We start from the raw sequence: 21578 nt of genomic DNA on the forward strand, positions 1-21578 counted from the left end.
AAAAACATGACAAACTAGAACTAAGGTAGGTACCGTCAGCCAATGGAAGCAGTGAGCAACATGCCAAAACTACTGCAGATTGTCCAGGTGAGGATGGCCAGAAGCAGCTGGTCAACAGGGAATGATCCAGAACGCTAAACAGCTGGTGGAAATCAGGACTCAGCAGGGATGTCATCTGTCAGCACTGGGAGAGAGGTGGTGTCGGCCCTTACTAGAAACATCAGTTGATGCAAGATCAAAGACTCAAGGAAAGTCCATGCTGGAGAGCCAAAGCTAAGAGGAGATAAGAATAGAACCCAAGTGGGCAAAGTACAGAGCAGAACTCAGTCTGACCCAAAGGCAAGCAGGAAATTGGGCAGGACAGGGATGAGTCAGGGAGTCCGAGGAGCAAACCAGATTTGACTGAGTCAAACTCCAGATTCTCCATCCATTTCCAAAGTCAAGAGCGAAATAAGGTCAGCCAGAAAAGTATGGAGAGCTGTACCTTCCCCCTCCCAAAAAAGAAGGCCTTTAGCATTGACTTGTGGAGTCTTCCACCACGTTTCAAGGGATCTTTGGCCCGTGATACTATTAATTCTAAGTTCTCACATTTAGGAAGGGGTTAAATTTGATGATATCCAAACTTCTATCCAGCTCCCCAAGTGTTTAGGACTCTAACATTCTATAAATCTAAAAATACACATTAAGTTCCAAAGGAGAAACGAGGGTATTAAATGTTTTATCCAGGGAAATAGAGTTTACTGGACTCCCTCCCATCACCATCATCCCCTCCGTATACAAACATATAAATATCCCACAACCACCACCTAATTCTTCCTCCTAAAAGGTAGTGTGGAATGGTTTATAGCCCTCTTGGAAAAAAAAAAAAACTGAGATGACATTCCATTCCATCCTGACTCACTTTTAAGTCTTTAGACATCATTTGATTCTCAGTCACAAAGAATTCTCCTAACAGGGTGGAAAAAGCCTTGGTCACGAGGAGATTGCCTGGAGTTGCAGTGGTTCCCTTTGCATTCTCTAAGCCAAAGGGATGCTTTCCAGAGCTGTGTTTCTTTCTTTCTTTTACCCTCCAGGCTGATTTTATAGTAACAAAACACAGCCACTTAAATCTATCTCCAAATAACCAACATTCAGAAAATGTACCACATAAAATATAGACATTTTACAAGGGACCATCTATTAGCTGATAATGGCAGCACTGCCAAGGAATGCATAAGAAAACAAATGTGACCCTCACCAAACATCAGATCCATTTATCCAAATTAGCCCCTCTACAGTGAATGCCATGATATGATTCAAAGAATTATGAGGGGTTGGGAGGAGGTTACAATAAACTAAATATGTAGGTTGAGGATATATATAAAGCTTATGAAATGCAGCCTCATAAGACATTAATAGAAGTCAGAAAAAAAAGTTGGCAGAAGAGATTTTAAAATGTGATCATATGGAAAAAAGAATATTAAACCAACTCAAAAAGTTTCAGAGGGTGAAAACAATAAGTTTCTCTATGTATATTAAAAATATGTAGATATGGGAGAGTGGATGGTTGCCAGGTTGAGGGAAAGGTGGAATTCATCGGATTTAAAAGACACTTCCATAACCTCTCAGCCCTTGGCAAATGTGTCAGGAAGGGGATCTTCATCTCTGGGGCTCCTAACTGCTCTCAGCTTCTCATTTTGTCCCTCTTCACTTACCTTAGGCAGCCAGTGTTTGGAAGATTCCTCTGTTTTCTCCACATTAAAATCTAAACTGAGGCAAAGATCTGGGAAAATGTATTTACACTAAGGAATCAGAGTTCAAGCTTTAACCCTCCCTGCGCTGTTTGAAACTTAAGAGTATACAGACTTTTAACCCACCCCCACTCCCCCACAAAATCTTTAACTGTAAAACCTCTGAAATCAGCAAACTATGTGTAAGGAAGAATTATCTTTCATGGAATAAAGTTTCCTTCCATGCCTTCTAAACTGTATTACATAGGTAACCACTGATAAAAATCCTCCCTGTTCTCTAAGAAAACTTGTGCTCAATAAAGCCTTCATGCAAATAAGTGAAATCCAATTAAGACTGTACTACATAATACCCATTTATTGTTTAATTTTAAAACAGTTCAAAGTGTGAAAAGCAGAGTAGGGGCAGAAAGATGGGGTAGGCCAAAAAAGGAAGGAGGGAGGAATAAAATTGAGGATTTAGGAAAGGGGGAAAGGCCAAGGAAGGTGACACAGATGTTAGAAATTAAACATGAGAAAATAAAAAATAAGGAAATTACAGATATTACTTAACTGAAAAGTCAACAGTTTTCAGGAAGGCTAGAGATACCAAATAAAACAGTGAAAAACGTACACATAAAAATGGCACAGGAGAAGTCATGGGTGTATTTTACTAAAGTGCTTAAAGATATGGGCTGAAGCTTTTTGTGGAGGCTATTAACACAGGGTAGCAATTAAGGAACATGCAAAAAGTGTTTCATTCTTTATGAAAGTACAGACACAAGTGCAAGAAATAACTCAAGTGGAGTGTTCACAAATTCCAAGTTCATTACCCACAACGCAGAACAAGTGTCTCTTGAAAGGGAATAGAATAGGGGCTATTAAGGTACTCTTTTAGTTAAAAAAAAAAAAAAAGAAAATGAGTACTATTAATAGTCTTAATTAGGAAATTAGTACAAAGTAAAATGTATTCCTAAGTCCTATGAGCTATTTTTATTTTTTCAAAAAGTTGAACAAATTATTTATCCACCTACAAAAAGGCCATGCAGGCTAATGAAAATGTCATGCTTTGCTTTTGGTAGAAGTAAATTACTACTATAATACTAGTTACATCATCCTTGTTAGGATGTCTGATTGGCAGTTAAAAATAACTTTGTAAACACAAATTGTGAAAGTTGAGTCTTATAAGAATTACAGTTTGGCAGAAAAAAAAATCTTAGAAATGAGGTTCATGAATTTAAAACTAATACAGAAATTGCTAAAGCAAACAATTGGGGAAGTAAAGTTTATGATTTTCCAGGATTAAGATCTTCCTCAGATAGGTCTCAAAAATAGAAAGAGTGAATAAGACCTAGTATTTGCTAGCACAACAGAGTAGCTACAGTAAAATATAATTTCATTGTACATTTTTAAATAACTAAAAGAGTATAACTAGATTGTTGAGACACAAAGGATAAATGTGTGGGCTGATGGATACCCCCATTACAATGATGTGATTATTACACATTGCATGCCTGTATCAAAATATCTCATGCTACCCATAAATTTATAGACGTACACTAGGTAGTCCAAAAATTAAAACTTTTTTTAAAAAGATTTTCCTCAAATAGGCTGAGTACTGCTGCACGCTCAAACTGTGCTGGCTGTTTTCATGCTTTTTTTTTTTTTTTTTTTTTTTTTTCTTAGAGTCTTGCTCTGTCGCTAGGCTGGAGTGCAGTGGCACGATCTTGGCTCACTGCAACCTCCGCCTCCCAGGTTCAAGCGATTCCCCTGCCTCAGTCTCCCAAGTTGCTGGGACTACAGGCGTGCACCACCATGCCCAGCTAGTTTTTTGTATTTTAGTAGAGGTGGGGTTTCACCATGTTAGCCAGCATGGTCTCGATCTCCTGACCTCGTGATCCACCTGCCTCAGTCTCCCAAAGTGCTGGGATTACAGGCGTAAGCCACCGTGCCCGGCCCGTCTGTTCTGGTTTTTAATCCTCTTTGTGATGTAGGTATTTTTACACGTATGATATATGAGAACCTGAAGCTCAAGGCTGATCACTGAAAGACTAGGATCTCAAATTCAGATCTTCTTATATTGTATGACCACAATACAGGTTCTCTAGTTCATTCAAAGTCCTCACTTCCAGCTACCACTGCTCTTTTCTGTTTTGTAGAACCTGACATCGTGGATCCTTGCTTTTTCCCTTTGGTCAGTTCTGCCATACTTGGATACCTTGCCCATCATTGCTTCACATGTTCACTGACTGAGAGAACATTTACTGAGTGCCAAATAGGCGCTAGAAATAAAAATCCAAAGGATATATTCTCTGCCATAAGAAATTCACTGTCTTGTCAAGGAGGAAGAGAAGTAAATGACTGATGACAGTTGAGTGGGGTAGATGCTGTGATGCAGCGGCACAGGAGGGGCCCCTTGGAACAGACTAGCGAGGCCAGAAAAGCTCCTAAAACTTGTGCTTATTTTAAAGGACTGATAGCAGGTAGTGAGATTAAAAAGCTCCATCATTTGAGTGTCAAGTAATGAGCATATGGGGAAACATGGAGGACTGAAAGATTAGGCCACATTAAAAGCAGTAGCACTGGGCTCTGTGTGACCCAGGCAAGGCTGCCAAGGTGGGAGGTGCATGTGTTCAGGTAAAATGGTTTGAACTTTATCCTTCAAGCTATAGAAGCCAGGCATAGTGACTCAGAGCTATAATCCCAGCACTTCGGGAGGTTGGAGCAGGAGGATTATCTGAGGCCAGGAGTTCAAGAACAGCCAAAGCAACATAGGGAAACCCCACTCCCCCACCCACCAACTATCTTTTTTAAAAAAATTATATTTTAAATTAAGCAGGCATGGTGGCTTGCATCTGTAGTCTTAGCTACTTGGGAGACTGAAGCAGGAGGATTACGTGAGCCTAGGAATTCAAGGCTAAAGTGAACTATGATCACACTACTGCACGCTAGCCTGGGTGACGGAGTGAGACCTTGTCTCAAAAAATATATATTTATTTATTTTTTTTGAAAGGTGAAGAGAGCCCCAGAAAGACCTAGCTAGCCAGGGCAGTGAAATGGTCATATTGGCTTAATAGTGCCAAGATGTCAGTTTTTTACATTGACATTCAGTATAGGGACCTTTGAAGTTACAATTGCTCCATCAAGAGCCAAGAAATGTTCCAGGTCCAATTCTCCAGTATTTTGTATAAATCTATTCAAAATAATTTGATATCAAATTTTAAAAATGATCAACTTAGAGGAATGTAACTAATAAACTTTTTTTTTCTTTTTGAGATAGAGTCTTGCTCTGTCACCTAGGCTGGAGTGTGGTGGCATGATCTCGGCTCACTGCAACCTCCGCCTCCCGGGTTCAAGCAATTCTCCTTCCTCGGCTTCTCGAGTAGCTGGGATTACAGGCGTGTGCCACCACACCCAGCTAATTTTTGTATTTTTAGAAGAGACAGGGTTTCACCATGTTGGCCAGGCTGGTCTCGAACTCCTGACCTCAGGTGATCTGCCTGCCTCAGCCTCCCAGAGCGCTAGGATTACAGGCGTGAACCACTGTACCCAGCCAGCCACCGCACCCAGCCTAAATGCTTGATTCATTTCAACAAATACTTGTTTGGCACCTCTGTTAAAAGGCCCTGATATAGGACATTTAACTCCACAATGCAGTAAACTCTGAAAATAAGTAAATAGACAATTAAAAATCAAAAACTTAATTTAAGAAATAACCAAATCATTCAAAACCAAAACTATTTATTTTACTAAAGGAATTGCCACAGTATTTTAAAAGGCGAACTTATCTAATGCTGTTAGTTTTATTTATGATGACATAATGTAAACAACTTTTTACAAATGCCTTCACTAGGACTACATTGACATATACTTGCTTTACATATGTAACATTTTTCCAAAAGCAGCTTGAAAATTGTCATCTGCATCTCTCCAAACTACAGATAATCCTTAACTTATGAAGGTATTATGTCCCAATAAAACTATCATTAAATTGTAAATATCATAAGTCAACAATGCATTTAATACACCTAACCTACCAAACTGATTGAGAGCTGCAGCTCACTACTGCCGCACAACATCGCAACAGAGTATTTTGCTGCGTATATGGCTACCCTGGAAAAAGATCCAAATTCACAGGATGGTTTCTTTCCCAAAGTAGCTGGGACTATAGGCACATGCCAGCAGGGCCAGTTAAATTTTTAATTTTAATTTTTGTAGCAACATAGGGTCTTGCTATGTTGTCCAGGCTCACAGTACAGTTTCTAATGAATGTGTACCACTTTACCACATGGTAAATTTAAAAAATTGTAAGTTGGGGACCATCTGTACTTTTTTTCTGCTATCATGATTTTATTTTCATGCTACAAAAGTACATTCACATCAATATTTCCTTCTTTGAACTTTTTTCTTTACCTGCCTAATTCTGTTTGCCCCTCAAGATTTATCTTAGATGGCACCATCTCCAGGAAGCCTTCCCTGATTTCCCAGATTAAAGGAGTTGCTCCTTCTCTGGGCTCCCCAATCCACTGTGCATATGATTACCCAGGTAATTCCCACACTCTACTTAAATCAATGCTTTCTGTGTTTATTTTCCTAATTAGACCATGAACTCCTTAAAAGCCCAGGCTTCATCTTTCAGCTCTGTATCTGCAGGACAATGGTACACAGTCAATGGCCAATAAATGTTGGTGAAGAGAGGAAGAGAGAGGGAATAAAATAAATTTTATGTCTATTTTCTCCATCAATTCTCTTCTCCTTCATCCTCATTTCATGTTTTCCTATTATTTCTCCCCAAACACTAATACATCATCTTTATCCCTCTCTTCCTAGTTTCAATTCACAACTTGCAATATCTCTCTTGGGGTCCTAACTATTGCAAAAATGCTGATCTGGTGTGTGAGTAGCACAGGTTTAAGAGTTTGTTGCTCCTTAGCATTGCAAAGAAGGGGATTGTTTTATCTGGCGCTGGATTAGTCTCCATTATATCTCCTCTTCTGTTTTAGCTAGGGATTTTTAACATGATTGAGTTTTACCTAGTTTTCAATGTTAGCAGCTGGGTAAACATACTTTCTGCAACACCGTGGATAAAATGGCAAACTCCAGGGGAAAGTCTTCTACCTTTAGATTAATAAAAAAGACTTGCTCACAGCCCTGGTTGGGGAATAGTAACACCTGAGAGCATTTGAGGGGAATCGTGTGTGCTGGCTGTGGAAAACGCAGCTGATGACCAAAACAGGCAGCTGCCGTCCTGAGTGAGGCTGATCGCCCTCAGAGAGTAGCTTCAAACTGTACTTAGCAAGAATAACAGAGAACTGAGGTAAGTGACTGACAACTCTGGTAGGTACTTCCAAAAAAGCCTGGACTTTTCATAGGAGAATCACCTGATTCTAAAAAATATAAATGAAGGCTTACAAGGGACAGGGAGGGGAGTACTCAAAAATTGCTCAAGGAAAATACTTTGGAAGGAAGATTTTGAAACACAATAGGAAATTCACATGTATATTTACAAGAGCCAACTTTGTAAAAATCCATAAATGCTTCTGTTTTCACTGTCTTCGAATTGGGTGTAAAGGATGAGAAACCCTTTTAAAATAAACACAGTGAGTTCATCATTCCTAGAGTTTGTTTTTAAAGTTATCTGCTGTGCAAATTTACTCTCATGAATCCCTCCACATTTTCATGTTTTAAAGATTTTCTAAAATAAAAATATCAGGCAAGGAAAGTGTCTATAAGTATTAAAGGAAAGTGCTTGCGATGTAAGGTTTAACAGAAGACAACAGGCAAAAACACGATAGACTCACATGGTAAAGTCGATTATTTGTGAGTGGCTACTGTTACTAAAAATATGCTTTTACTATGGAAATGGCTGGCAAACCACATTTTTAAAACTGGAGCATGTATATCAACATGTTGGAAAAGTACAATAAATGAGTAACAGGCACAGCCTTTAACTGTAATACTTTTGCAAGAGAAAAAAAATTTTTAAGTGGTTATTATGAAAAATATGGAAAACTAACTTCTTAGGCTCACCGAAACAAATGTGTTAAGTAATAGTTCAAAAACAACCACTACCAAAAAGAAGTATGTCTTCTAGAAAGTCTGCAATGGTTACCAAATGAAAATTCAGGAGGGCAGGAATTCTTGACTGTATTTTACTGCTATATCCCTAGTGCTCAGAACAGTTCATGGCACATAGTAGGTGTTCGACAAATGCTTGTTGAATATGTGAGAGACTGAATAAATGGAGGAGAAGCATAGACCACTTCAACCTGGCCCTCTGGTCTCCCTAGGTGAGAAACGGGGTCTTCCTGACTCCACGTTGCTGAAATGCTTTGACCTCTTCTCTACTAGGTAGAGCACTCCCTCCCTTGACGCTCTCTCTTCAAGTTAGAAAAAAGTTGCAATAAGCAAATCCATTTTATGGCCAGAAAAAAAAATATCCTTTATTTCACAAGTTTAAGAAACTACTTTGTCATAAAGGCTTTCATGATTTCACGACATGATCTGCCTGCCATGGGCTCCCACTCTCTCTGAACCAACCTGACACCCCTCTTCTCTTGCTCCCTCAGATCCAAGCACACTGTCCTCTGACTTACTCCATAAACTCTGCCTGGAATTCATCTCCCAGATGCCTGCCAGCCTCCCTCAGACATTTTCTCTCATTTCTTGCAAGCTTCTGCTCAAATGTCACTTTCACAGAGAAGCCCTCTGTGACCAGACTAAATGAAAAAACCAGCTTCACACTTAACTTCTGGCATTCTTCCTTGTCCTGGCCTGTATTATTTTTCATGGATACACTTTGTCTGTTTCATTCACTTCTCTATCCCCAACTTGCAACAGTGCCTACTACACAGTTAGTGCTCAATAAATATTTCTTGAGTGCATAAACAAACAAGGACACAGTCATATTTCACGTGCCACTTCAGGGAGGCAATATGAGAGATGAAAAAGGTGTATCCTTTTGAATCCCATTTCTAACTATTCACTATGTGCCTGACCTGGAGACCACCTCCCTAAGTGTCAGAATTTTCATATCAAGTGGGAATAATAACACTTATCTGGCATGTACTTGGCAGCCACCAAAGGCTGGTTCCACTCCTTCCTTTCTCCCTGGCTCCTTTTTTGTGGCTGTGAGCTAATGTAACACTTTTGTTAGGAAATAAAATGCCTGCAAGTTCTGAGGTGGCTGTGTAATGCATGTGCTGAGCAAGACGAGAATGTTGAGAAGGCCCTAGAGCAGTATCATTCATAATGACAACTAACGTTGATTGTACTTCTGTTTGGCAATGGCAACGGACAAGGCATGAAAAGGACAATGTTCTTTCCTAAAGTTGCCAACATCTGACTGGGAACAGAGGCTTCTAGAACTGGCCTTGAAGCATGACTAAGTTTCAGAATAGTGGTAATTCTGAGAAGCATTTCAGAGAGGAAACTAAACCAATTGGGAGGGTGACTATAGCAGGGCCGTCCTTTGGAAACATGTAAGAAGAAGAGTGGACAGGAAAGGTGATGTCAGATTATGGAAGACACCGCATGCCAGGCTGGAGGCTACGTCTAATCATGTAACTTATGAAGCACCACTAATATTTTTGAATACTGGAAAAACACACAATCATATAATGAAAATGAGAAATTTTAAGAGACTTCTCAAAGCCAAGCACTAAGCAGTACTAATGATTCCAGTGATATTTGTTCAGAAAAATAAATGATAAGCTTATAAACTGGAATGAATCAATATTCTAATTCTAATCTTCCCAGGTCATCACTATTTGAACTACCGTGGATGAAGAGAGACGTGCTAGAAGAGACTTGGAGAACTGCAACTCATAAGAAGGTACCAAAAAATGTCAGCGCACTAGCAGAAGAGAGCAGAAAAGCTAGCCTGCAAGCAGCCAAGGGCTCTATCTGTGGTCTGTGTTTTAACAGCAGTACTAATCATGATGTGACCTCCTTATGAAATTTCCTCTCCTAGGACTACCCCCGCCTGCCCCGTCTCTTCCTTGCAGGTCGATTCCTTACTTATTGTTAAGTCTGAATAAAAATATAACAAACTTATAGATACCAAAATGCTGAAACTTCTACTTCTGTGTATAAAAGAACAGAAAGAAGAAGGTTGCAGATTATATAATTCACCCCAAAGAGGGAAAATGGCAATGAGTATGTTACAGATGCTACTAAAAGTCATCCCACAGTTGAACTCTATAACAGAATTTAGCAAGGAATAAAAGTTTTAAAACACAGGAAACCAATCTAGGTATCATATTTTTCTTGGGATCTGTTCTTCTCGCAGTATGGTCATGATTTATTCAGTTTATCAAAGAGCTTCTGATAAGGTTCTCACAAGTGGCTATTATTGAAACTTGGTAACCATCGTGTGAAAGGAAAAAGCTTTATCAATTAATTATATGAATTACAAATGCTTGAGAGGCATAGAGGCAAAAAGAAGAAATAAATGGGCAGTTCTCATGTGGAGAAAAGTTAATCATTGAGGGCTCTGGGGCTTCGCGGTAGAATCAGAGTTATATTTAACTAGGGACCAGAAAAGGGCACCCAGTTCTCCATCCCCCATTCTGTGTCTATCAGTCCCACAACACACAGTCCCTATTGATATGAATAGCATTTGGCACATGGAAAAGATACAGGCAGTGTTTAAAATTACAAAAGTGTTTAAAGTTACAAAAGTATTTCAAATCCAGGAAAAACAGATAGATGAATGTTGATTCAGATATTCCTGCAGACATCCCCAAATACAAAGACAACAAAAATTAAAACAGCAGAATTTTAGTTCTTATAACTTTGATGTATACTACATAGAAACACATGAGCCTTTTCAAAAGGCTAAATATGGTATTTAAACAAAATTACCTAATTTATTGGCATGATGAGAGCAAATTTTCAATATAAAAGAAAAGTTCATGTGGGCATTTAGATCCACAAAAGCCACAAAGCCCATTTGTACAGATTCAGAAGACATGTAAAGGCAAACAAAAAGTGAAACTGACATGAAACAGTAAGAATAATTATTTTCTTCAGACAAACTTGAAAAATTGGTACAGGTATTACAAAAAAATAACCTGACATTAATGGAAAAAAATGGAAATAAAATATTCTACTTAATTAACATTAATATTTTATGACCCATAACTCAATGTGGCATCTGCAATGATCCAGAAATAACATCAAGATTCACAGGAGTGGCTCAGAAATGCAAACCAACTCTTGATTTCACCTCTCTTTACCTTGCTTTCCTTACATGTAAAATGGAAATAACAGAACTTACCTCACAGGATGATTATGAGGATTAAACGAGACAATGTATCTAAAGCATTTAACAAAGTGAAAGTATGAAATAATTATGGTTGTTGTTGTTGTATTTATGATAAACTAAACCCAAACAGGTACAGGACACAGAGAAACAACCAAATTCAAGTCATGGTGACTTTCTTATTTATATCATTGTTATGACTCAGTACTTAAAAAAACATAAAATGTGTTCAAGTGCTTCTAAACAAACAAACAAAAAAACCCCACAGCTTTAAAATCTCTCCACCAGCCAGTTTTGTAAAATGGAAGAGAATTACAAATTGATCTCAAATAAGCCAAGAAAAAAAACATATAAAACACCAGATAAATGCTTATCACATATTAATTCTTAAATGGATGAATACAACATCCAAACTTACCGTTCAGATAATATTTTAATAAGCTCTTTTCTATTGTGTACCCGAAGGTGGTTAGTTTTATACTTGGAATTATCAATCAACTCAGGCAAATCCAAGATCTAAAAGAAAAAAATAATTTTCCAGTATAAGAAATAGGTTGTTCTTGTACCTGCCTGTGGGTGCTAGTGTTCAGGTCCTATCTCTCCCTTCTCAAGAACATTCCTTGCTGGTCTTTACGCCCCTCAACAAGGACATATGGAGGGAACAAGCACACGATTAGGATGGAACATGCTGGTGAAAGGGTTTGTCATTCATAAGAGGCTTTTACTACATTTAAGCAAATATTCTTACATATAGGAGACCAGCAAAAGATGCCCATAAGTCTTATACCAAATATGAGAATATAGGAAACATGTTAGCAGATCCCCACAGAAAAAAATCTTGTTTAGAGGAAATAGGGAGAGAGATGCTAAACTGGGTAAAACGGACCAAATTTTAAAAACCAATATCCTAAGTGCATATCTACATGTATCTTGTATACAGTCAACATGTACCTTGTAGATATATTCACTTATTTATACCATATGTAAATAAAATACTGTGATCTTCCCAGGTTGTCCTATGCAGAATGTTCTAAAAGCTGCTAAAATAAAGTAAAAGCAAATACATTTACCCAAATTCTCACCATTTAAACAATAGCAAATTAAAAGATCTTCTTCCTATAGAAGTATCACTATTTTTTATTAATATATCTCCCTGAAGTAATACCAACTAGAAATGCTTTTATAGATTTCCTCTTTTGCTCCTCCTCAATAAGGGGAAAATCTATCTTGCAAGTCCCTTTGGACAACATTCAACGTTAACAAGACCATAATGAAAGTACCAAGTGGATTTGGAATGGAAAAGTTTTACAAAGACTGTGTAGAGGCAGTGCTTGGCAGTTGTATTGGAAAGTCACAAGGAGTATTTACAGCCTGGGGGCAGGCCATGCAGCCTACAGAAAGCTTCATTGCCTTTACTAATATATTTACTTTCAATATAAATATTTAATGGTTTCATTTATTTTCCACAGTTTAAATAAAATCTATCTATTAATCATCTTACAAAGGACAGAGAAGTGAAGAAGATTCCCTTGAGTAAAGAGACCATCTCAGTGGTGTAATTTTTCTTTCACATGTTTCACTTATTTCCTTTAGGAATAATAAAGACTGCATTATTCTCCCGGATTTTAAAAACCAACACCACATACAGCACCCTTTCTAGAAACCTCCCTGTCACAACACCTGATCCAAGAATTGGCCTCAAGCCTTGTCTAGCAGTTAGACACCCTCCCTCCATAAGAGTGAATAAGTCATTCCAAGAAAAAACCAAGTGTCTTCACTAAGTCACAGGTTAAATTTATAAACCTGGCCTCACCCAAAAAGCACCATCAGCAACAAAAAATTACACAGTGACCACACTTAAGGGTAACTGGAATGCCCATGTGTCCTCTGTATTTGACTTACTGGAACTCTTTTTTGTTTCAAAGATGGTGTGAAATTGTTGGCCAAAGTAATGATCCTTCCATCTTCAGCTATGCCAGCTAACATTCAAAATGTTTCGAGACACAACTTCAATGACTGTGATCATAACTATTATTTTGGAGCTTAAATTAAAAAAGAGTGCTGCCTGGGATAAAATAAAACAATGTACATGAAAATGCTTGACATATTAAGCACTAAATAAATGTGAAATATTCCAACTAGGTACTGTTTCCCCCAAAAGATTTTTTTTTTTTTTTGAGACAGTCTCACACTGTTGCGAAGGCTGGAGTGCAGGGGCACGATCTCAGCTCACTGCAACCTCCACCTCCCGGGTTCAAGGGATTCTCCTGCCTCAGCCTCCTGAGTAGCTGCAATTACAGGCATGCGCGCCATCATGCCTGGCTAATTTTTCTGTATTTTTAGTAGAGATGAGGTTTTACCATGTTGGTCAGGCTTGTCTCGAACTCCTGACCTCAAATGATCCGCCCACTTCGGCCTCCCAAAGTGCCTGGATTACAGGCATGAGCCACAGAGTCTGGCCAGAAAAATTTAAAAAGCATATATTGGTACAAAAAAGAAAGGAGGGAGGGCTCTGCAAAAAAATGAAGAGACATTGGCAAAAACAAAAAAAAAAGAAAATAACAAAACACCATAAACTGAGTAGCAAACGAAAGGAGAAGAGAAAAAATAATGAAGACCCATGATAATAAAAACTGCAAGTGTTTTAACATGCCTATCATCTAATGTTCCCCTTAAAGCAAAAACCAAAATCCTTAAGATAGTTTGGAAGGTTCTACACAATATGGCGCTATTACCTCTCTAACATCACCTGTTACCATGCTCTCCTCCCTTGCTCATTGCTGCAGCCATTTCATCTTCTTGCTGGACCAGAAACATGTCTGTTCCACTTCAGCCTCAGTAGTTTTAAAATAGCTATTCCTTTGCTTGGAACATCTTCCACCAGACATCTAGTTGGCTAGCTCCTCCTTTCCTTGGTTGAGTAGGCTCAAATTCAACTTCTTAATGCAACTACCCTGATTACCCTACCCCCATCACAGGCCACCCCACCCCACTCAACACTGACTCCCCTGATTCCCTCTTCCCTTGACCACTTTTTCCCATAATATTTATCACCTAACATATTTATTATGTTTATTACTCTATATCTGTCTGCCCTGCTAAAATATAAGCTTCACAAAGTCAAAGTATTTTAAATGTTTTGTTCACTGGTATAGCCCAAATGCTGACAACACATTCTTCAACTGACAAGCTCACAGACAAACAATGTGAACAATTTCAGGTGTATGATATTGCAGACATTATTCTATGCATATACCTTATTCAATTATGTCTAAAATCACTTTTTAGTTGCAGCCAGGGGCAGTGGCTCATGCCTATAATCCCAGCACTTTTGGGAGGCCAAGGCGGGTGGATCACCTGAGGTCAAGAGTTGGAGACCAACCTGGCCAACATGGTGAAACCCCATCTCTACTAAAAATACAAAAATTAGTCAGGCATGACAGTGGGTGCCTGTAATCTCAGCTACTCAGGAGGCTGAGGCACAAGAATCACTTGAACCCAGGAGGCAGAGGTTGCAGTGAGCCGAGATCATGCCACTACACTCCATCCTGGGCAATAGAGCAAGACTCCATCTCATAAATAAAAATAAATAAATAAATAAAATATAAATATAGTTGCTTCTTAAAAGCTATATGGCCTCTTGAAAGAGCTGTTTGTCAGGAGAAAATTATGAAGAGTTGTCATTGCCTGTAAGTCATAATGTTCATATACACCGCCATCACTTTATGTGCATTACTGACACAACACATGTTAAGTTTAATTGCCATTTAAAATGGCATCCAGTATGATAGAAAATATGATAACTCAGTACTGAAATAAAAGATCTTTGCATATGCAGGAAGGTGCAGAAACAGAGAATCACTTGTAGCATAAGAACTACTGGAATCTAGCTTTTAGATAAAGGAAAAGGCAACATCTCTTGTGAAATGTGAGGTTTCACAATTTCTCAACAAATTCAGATCATCTGATCTTCCCTCTGCCAGCACAAATGTTAAATAAGTATTTGCACAAGAATTTGTTGCAAACAAGTTTTCTGAGATGACAAAAACTGGTCCATAATTAATATAGCCCCACTCCAGTTTTCTTTTCATTAGTGTTTGCCTCTTTTGTTTGTATTTGTATATTTTTCCATCTTCTTACTTTAACTTAACAGTATCATTATATTTGAAGTGAATTTCAAATATGAATTGGACAGCATAGAGTTGGGTCATTTTTTTCTGACAACTTCTGTTAATTCATATATTTAGACCATTCACATTTAATGTTGTTGATATTTTTGAATGACTTAGATCTATCAGTTTATTCTTTTTTCTGTTTATCCCTGTTTTGCTTTCTGGTATTCTTTAGAGTCATTACTATCACACTTACCTATTTTGATTTTGGCTATATTTTTGCATAGATGTTTAATGATAGATGTTTAATGACTGCTTAGGGGATCATAATGCATATACTTTTCGCATTGTAGTTAGAATCAAAATTTTACCACTTCAAGTGGAATATAGCAAACTTACTACAATATAGTCCCTTTACTCTCCCCATTTTATGTTGTATTTATCTGTATGTTAGATCTACATACACTGAAAATCCCATCAGACAGTATCTTAATGTTTGCTTTCACCCATCAAATATTTCAAAGAATTCACTAGGAAAAGAATAGACCATTATATTCACCCAGATATTTACTATTTATGTTACTTTTCCTTCATTTCTGATGTTTCCAGTTCCCTTCTGACAACATTTACCTTCTGTAAATGAAAAATTCCTGGAAAAATTATTTTAGAGGAAGTCAGCTGGCTACAAATTCCCTTAGTTTTCCTTTATACAGAACATCTTTATTTAACCTTCATTTCTTAAGGATATTTCTACTGGATATTGAAATCTAGGTTGGCATTTCTTTCCATTCAGCCTTTTAAACATGTTGTGCCACTTCTTCCCTAGCATTAATTTCTGACAAAAAAAAATATGCAGTTAATTAAATCACTGTTTCCCCATGGATAATACATTTTTTTTCCCTCTGGGTGTTTTTCTGGATGATTTTTGTGTATCCACTGTGTTACAATTGCCTATAGTATTGAGTGCAGTAACATGTACATGCTGTACAGATTTATAGCCTAGGAGGAATAGGCTATCCCATATAGCCTATGTGTGTAGCAGGCTATACCATCTAGGTTTGTGTAAGTACACTCTATGATATTCACACACCACCACCAACTGACACATTTCTCAGGACATACACCTGTTCTTAAAGGACACATTATGTATTCACGCATAGATTTTTTTCAGTTTATCCCATTTATGGTTTGCTGAAATTATTAAATCTACGGGCATTTAACTTTTACCAAATTTGGTATATATACAATTGTTATTTCTTCAAATATTTTTTCAGCATGTACACTTTCTCCCCTCATTCTGGGACTACAATGACATAAATATTGGACTTTTTGTTATTGTTGAATAGGTTCCTGAGGATCTGTTATTTCTTGTTTTGAGTAGGAAGGAGCTATCTTTTGTTCTCTCTATTGTTCAGATTGAATAATTTCTATTGATGTATCATTAAGTTCCTTGTCATCTTCATTGCACTATTGAGCTCAACCAGTGAGGTGTAATTTTTTTCTTGGTTATTATACTTTTAAGTTTTTAATTTTCCTTTTGGTTCTTCTTCATATCTTATATTTCTTTGCTAAATATTTCTATATCCCATTTATTTAAACAGTGTTTGTGATGCTTGTTAGAGCGTTGTTATAACAGCTATGTAAACATCTTTGTAAGTTAATTCCAACATCTGTGTCATCTTCGCATTGGCATTGATGGCCTGTTCTCATGCAAGTTCTGGTTCTTCATATGCTCAGTAATAATGGATTGTATCCTGGACATTTTGAACATTATATTATGAGCCACTGGGTCTTGTTTAAATTCTAAGGAGAATTTTTACTCTTGCTGGTTTAGCAGACAATTGACCTGGTTACATCCAGGCTGCCAGTTCTTACCCACCTTCTGTGGGCTTTGATTCTCATTTTGATTAAGGTTTCAAAGCCTTTGCAGTGTTATTTGAATCTGACTAGTAAGTGCCAAACCTAATGGTCATATGACAACCTGGGCAGTTGTCTATTTACTAATTCAGTTCCTATCATCTTTGGTATGCTGATTAGGATCAAATTAGCGCATATGCAAGTAAGGGGTGATCCCAAGAGTTCATAAACAACATCAAGGATTGCTTTGTCAAGATCTTCTCTCTGCAATCTCTCTAGCATTTTCCAGTTGCCTGGGGCTCCTGCTTTAGTTATCCCACTCCCCAGCATGGTTCCAGGGCAGAGGCCATGCAACAGGAGAATGGAGGGGGAAAAGGAAAGGAGATTCACTCCTTTCTTTGGGATCACAGCTCAGCAATGAAGAAAGTTCTTTCTCAGAGTTGGCTCCTGCTCATCTGCTGTTTCCAATACAGGATTACTTGGGGTCTGGGGCATAAGAAAATGGAAAGGAGGGGAAAACAAACTATTTCCACACTCTCTCTGACATTACAGCTCACTTTTTCATGTTCTTTGCACCGGGAATAAAGAGCATTTCCTGGATATCTGCTGCACTGCCTGGTGCTCACTTTCAGGTTTCAGGTTCAACTATACTCAAGTGAAGGAATAACTAGAGGGAAAAGCTGGTTAAGTTGACTGCCAGTTAGAGGTACTTCAAATTCAGGTGTTCTCCCCTAAATCTCTTACTATTTACTTTTCAAAGTCTTTTAATACATGCTTCATGGATTCATGCAATTCTGTCCAGGTATGATCACCGTGCTCGGGGTAAGTGGGAAAAGTGTATTTACTCTCTCCTCCTCAGAACCAGAATCTTCATATCTAATTTTCATAGATGTCATTTATTAAGTGCATATGAGCAAGGCCTATTCTAAGTGCTTCACTTCTCTAACACTTTCCAAACCCCTAAGTTGTATACAAGTATAATTACGTATTATAATCTTCATTTTATACATAGGAAAACAGATGCTTAGAAAAGATTAAGGACCGTGACAGAGTTCACCTACCTACTAATAAGACTTACAGTAGGCCTTAAACATTATACCTTGGATATATTATATTTTGGAGCAGGCGGTCTAAAAACTTGCTCCAAAATCACCTACAGTCCTTCTTAAAACTGAAGTTTCCTCTACCTCACCCCAGACATACTAAAGTAAAATGTTCGGGAATGGGGCTAAAGGACATTCCTATGCATACTACATTGAGAACCAATGTATAGTCTCTCCAGTAAAAGAAGCCTTCAGTCTACATTACTTTCAAAAGGATGTCAATATTCAATATTTCATATAGGAATACCCATTTGGGTGGCATCCATCAGCTTAAAATAGCTTACATATGCTCACTTTCATACTTTGCTGTATCATGGTAAGGAACATTAAGTAGGACTTGTTATGAACAAGGTTCACTTTATACACAACAAGATTTTCTGGAACCTCAGACTTGAACCCAATATTCTTGCTCCCACTCCAACTCCTTACAGTGAAAGCTCACTAATATAGCTCCTCCCCAAGAATTATCAATCAACCACTATATCAATTCTATTTTGGAAAGAGACTAGGCATAAGTCAATTCCATTCATTTGTCACAGACAGTGCTGCCACATTTCTCACCAGGAACTAAAGCTGTCCCATCTTTCCTGATGGAGTGTACTTGACAAAAGAACAGTTTTGAGGGGCTCACTGTGAAGAACTGGGAACCCCATCTTCTATAAGCCCAGTTTGAATAACAAGGCTCTGAGTAATAAATAAATATGAGTAAAAAAATTGCTTAGAAGAAGTCCACACACTACACATAACTGGGAAGGGAAGAAAACCTTGCATCAGAATGGAGGAACAGATTATTTTTCTTAGGTAAGAAGGTGTTTAGGACAAGTTTACATGTGAGGGCATAATTACAAAGATTTGAAAAAGTCAATCAGATTGCAGCATTCACGCAGGATGCTTAGCTAATAATGTAAATAACTCAAGAATCCCGTACACATAAATCTTCTGAGAATCTCAAAGAGTTTTACAGACATTGGATTAATGGCTCATAACAGGGATTATCATTCCTAACTCTCATATGGGAAAATCAAGGTCAAGTGTGCCATTCCTAAGGCCCTCTGATAGTCTCCTTTATAAGCAATGTGTTATAACACACCATAACAATAAGTCATATTTCAATACTAAAACTTCTGGCAAATATTCTGCTTTGAAATAAGAACCTTTGTTGAAAACTGTTCTTATGGATATTTATGAGGAAGTTCAAAAGTGTTAACTTGATCAGCAGTAATGAATCAAAAATACAAAGAATTCAGTACAGTTATTTTCAAAACTAAAGAGTATGTCAAACAGTAATTTTCACTGCCAGGTCCTCCCACCCCCAACCCCACGACTTTCTGGAGAAAGAAAACTCCAAAACATATGGCCCAGAAAGAAAATCTGTACTCGTTTATAGCAATGAACTGGCTTATACATCTCTGCAGTTAGAGTACGCAAATGACTTCACAGGCAACAGCTTCCGTATGTTTCATATTTTTAACATTGACCGTTCATAATAAAGATTCTTTGATCCCAGATCAAATGTTTGAATCGATTTTCCCTACACTTACTCAGAGTCACCATTTAAAAGGCTCCCCTCTTTCCCACCTCAGATGTTTCAGCCCTTCCTGCAATCAGAACTATCTCCATTTGTCAGCTTCTCCCTGGTCCTTCCCATCCCTTTGCTGCGGTTTTTAGCTCTGCTCCCTACCTTCTCATACAAAAGAGGCACAGTAATAAGTAATTTCTGTACATAATAAGTTAACTACAGTAAATGAGATTCAGGATTTCATAGGCATCTCTTTTTTTTTTTGAGACAGAGTCTCCCTCTGTCGCCTAGGCTTGAGTGCGGTGGCGCGATCTCGGCTCACTGCAACCTCCGCCTCCCGGGTTCAAGCAATTCTCCTGCCTCAGCCGAGTAGCTGGGACTACAGGCGCATGACCGCCACACCTGGCTAATTGTTTGTATTTATTAGTAGAGACAGGGTTTCACCATGTTGCTCAGGCTGGTCGAGAACTCCTGAGCTCAGGCAATCTGCCCACCTCGGCCTCTCAAAGTGCTGGGATTGCAGGCATGAGCCACTGCGCCTGGCCCTCATAGTCATCTTTAATAACACTGAAAGCTCATGGTAAAATTTAGTATAAAAGCTGATTGTCCCTCAAAAAAAAAAAAGAAAAAAATCCTTAACAGGTAAGGCCTTTGGATATATTTAAGAAAAATAAAAATAAAAATGAAATTCTATTCCTTGGATTAAAACCAGAAAAAATGAACAGATACCTAAGTTCTAAAATTAAAACAAAACACCAAAGTCTTGATAACTAATATAAACATCAAGTAAAGAAAAAAAAAAGTCTAGTAGGCCGGGTGCAGTGGTTCACGCCTGTAATTCTAGAACTTTGGGAGGCTGAGGTGGGCAGATCGCTTGAGGTCAGGAGTTCGAGACCACCCTGGCCAGCATAGTGAAACCACATCTCTACTAAAAATACAAAAATAGCCAGGCATGGTGGCACGCACCTGTCATCCCAGCTCCTCTGGAGGCTGAGGCAGGAGAATCGCTTGAAGCAAGGAGGCAGAGGTTGCAGTGATCCGAGATGGCGAAGTTTAGTAAATGCTACAAGTTTAGAATATCCCTAAGAATAAATTATTTTAAATGATTCCAAGGTCTTTATTTTAAGGCCTTGTTGAGAAGGAACAATTTAATATAATCTTAATTCCTAAAACCTTGAAACATAAATTCTTTAGAAAGGTACTCATCAAATAAAGGTTAAGTTGAAAAAAAGTTTTAAAATTTCCAGTAGTAAATAAAATAAATATGGGAGTAGCTTAACTATATATGGTTCCAATTAACCTGATATAGTAAAAGAGAAGGAGGGAGAGAACGAAAGGAAGAAAGGAAGGCAGGAAGGGAAGGAGGGAGGTGAAAAAAAGAAAAAAATACCAGTGTTAAAGGTCCCTTTAAAAATGATTCCCCCATTTTGTTTGGAATGGTAGGCAGGTCAAGTTTTAGGACAATTTAAGCTACTACGATTCTTCACTTTAAAATACAGCCAAATACCACAAAAAACACAGAATGCTAATTTGGACTCTGCCTTATCCTTTATACGCATGAATATCCTATACTTTTAGTTGCTAACACAGGGGGCCTAAGTTGGTTGTGACCTGGGCAAAACTGAACTTTCCCTGGCTTTGTACAAGATCATCGACCAATCCCAATAATTATAGATTACCTTGCACACGGTGGCAAACTGCTGGTTATTTCCTGCTCCAACTACAATATAACCATCCTTGGTTTTAAAAGCCTAAAAGAAATAAATACACAGGTAAATATTATTTATATGTTGACAAGACCACAAAAGTTTAATTTCTAAAATATCTATATAGAAAGCTTGTTCTAAAGCAATGTTATTAATTCAATATCGATTAATTTGTATCTTTTTCATATATGTATACATATATATCTTCCACAAAAGATATAATATATATATACACACTAACTAAATGTCAAACAGTCAATAGCCACATGTGGCTAGTGGCTATTGTATTAGCCAGCACAGACAGAATATT

General features: G+C 37.9%; 1 protein-coding gene across 3 annotated transcripts in view; it reads right to left on the reverse strand.

Moving 5' to 3' along the window:
* The window catches only part of SUGCT (succinyl-CoA:glutarate-CoA transferase), a 719374-nt gene that overhangs the window by 390583 nt on the left and 307213 nt on the right, over positions 1–21578 (reverse strand). For all 3 annotated transcript variants that reach the window (XM_034963995.3, XM_003808696.7, XM_063605682.1), the window contains 2 exons: positions 21242–21313; positions 11390–11487 (listed from right to left, as the gene is read on the reverse strand). In XM_034963995.3, coding sequence (XP_034819886.1) covers positions 11390–11487; positions 21242–21313 — 170 coding nt within the window. The remainder of the gene's footprint in view (positions 1–11389; positions 11488–21241; positions 21314–21578) is intronic.

Source organism: Pan paniscus, chromosome 6, assembly GCF_029289425.2.
Source record: "Pan paniscus chromosome 6, NHGRI_mPanPan1-v2.0_pri, whole genome shotgun sequence".
In the NCBI taxonomy this organism is placed as follows: Eukaryota; Metazoa; Chordata; class Mammalia; order Primates; family Hominidae; genus Pan; species Pan paniscus.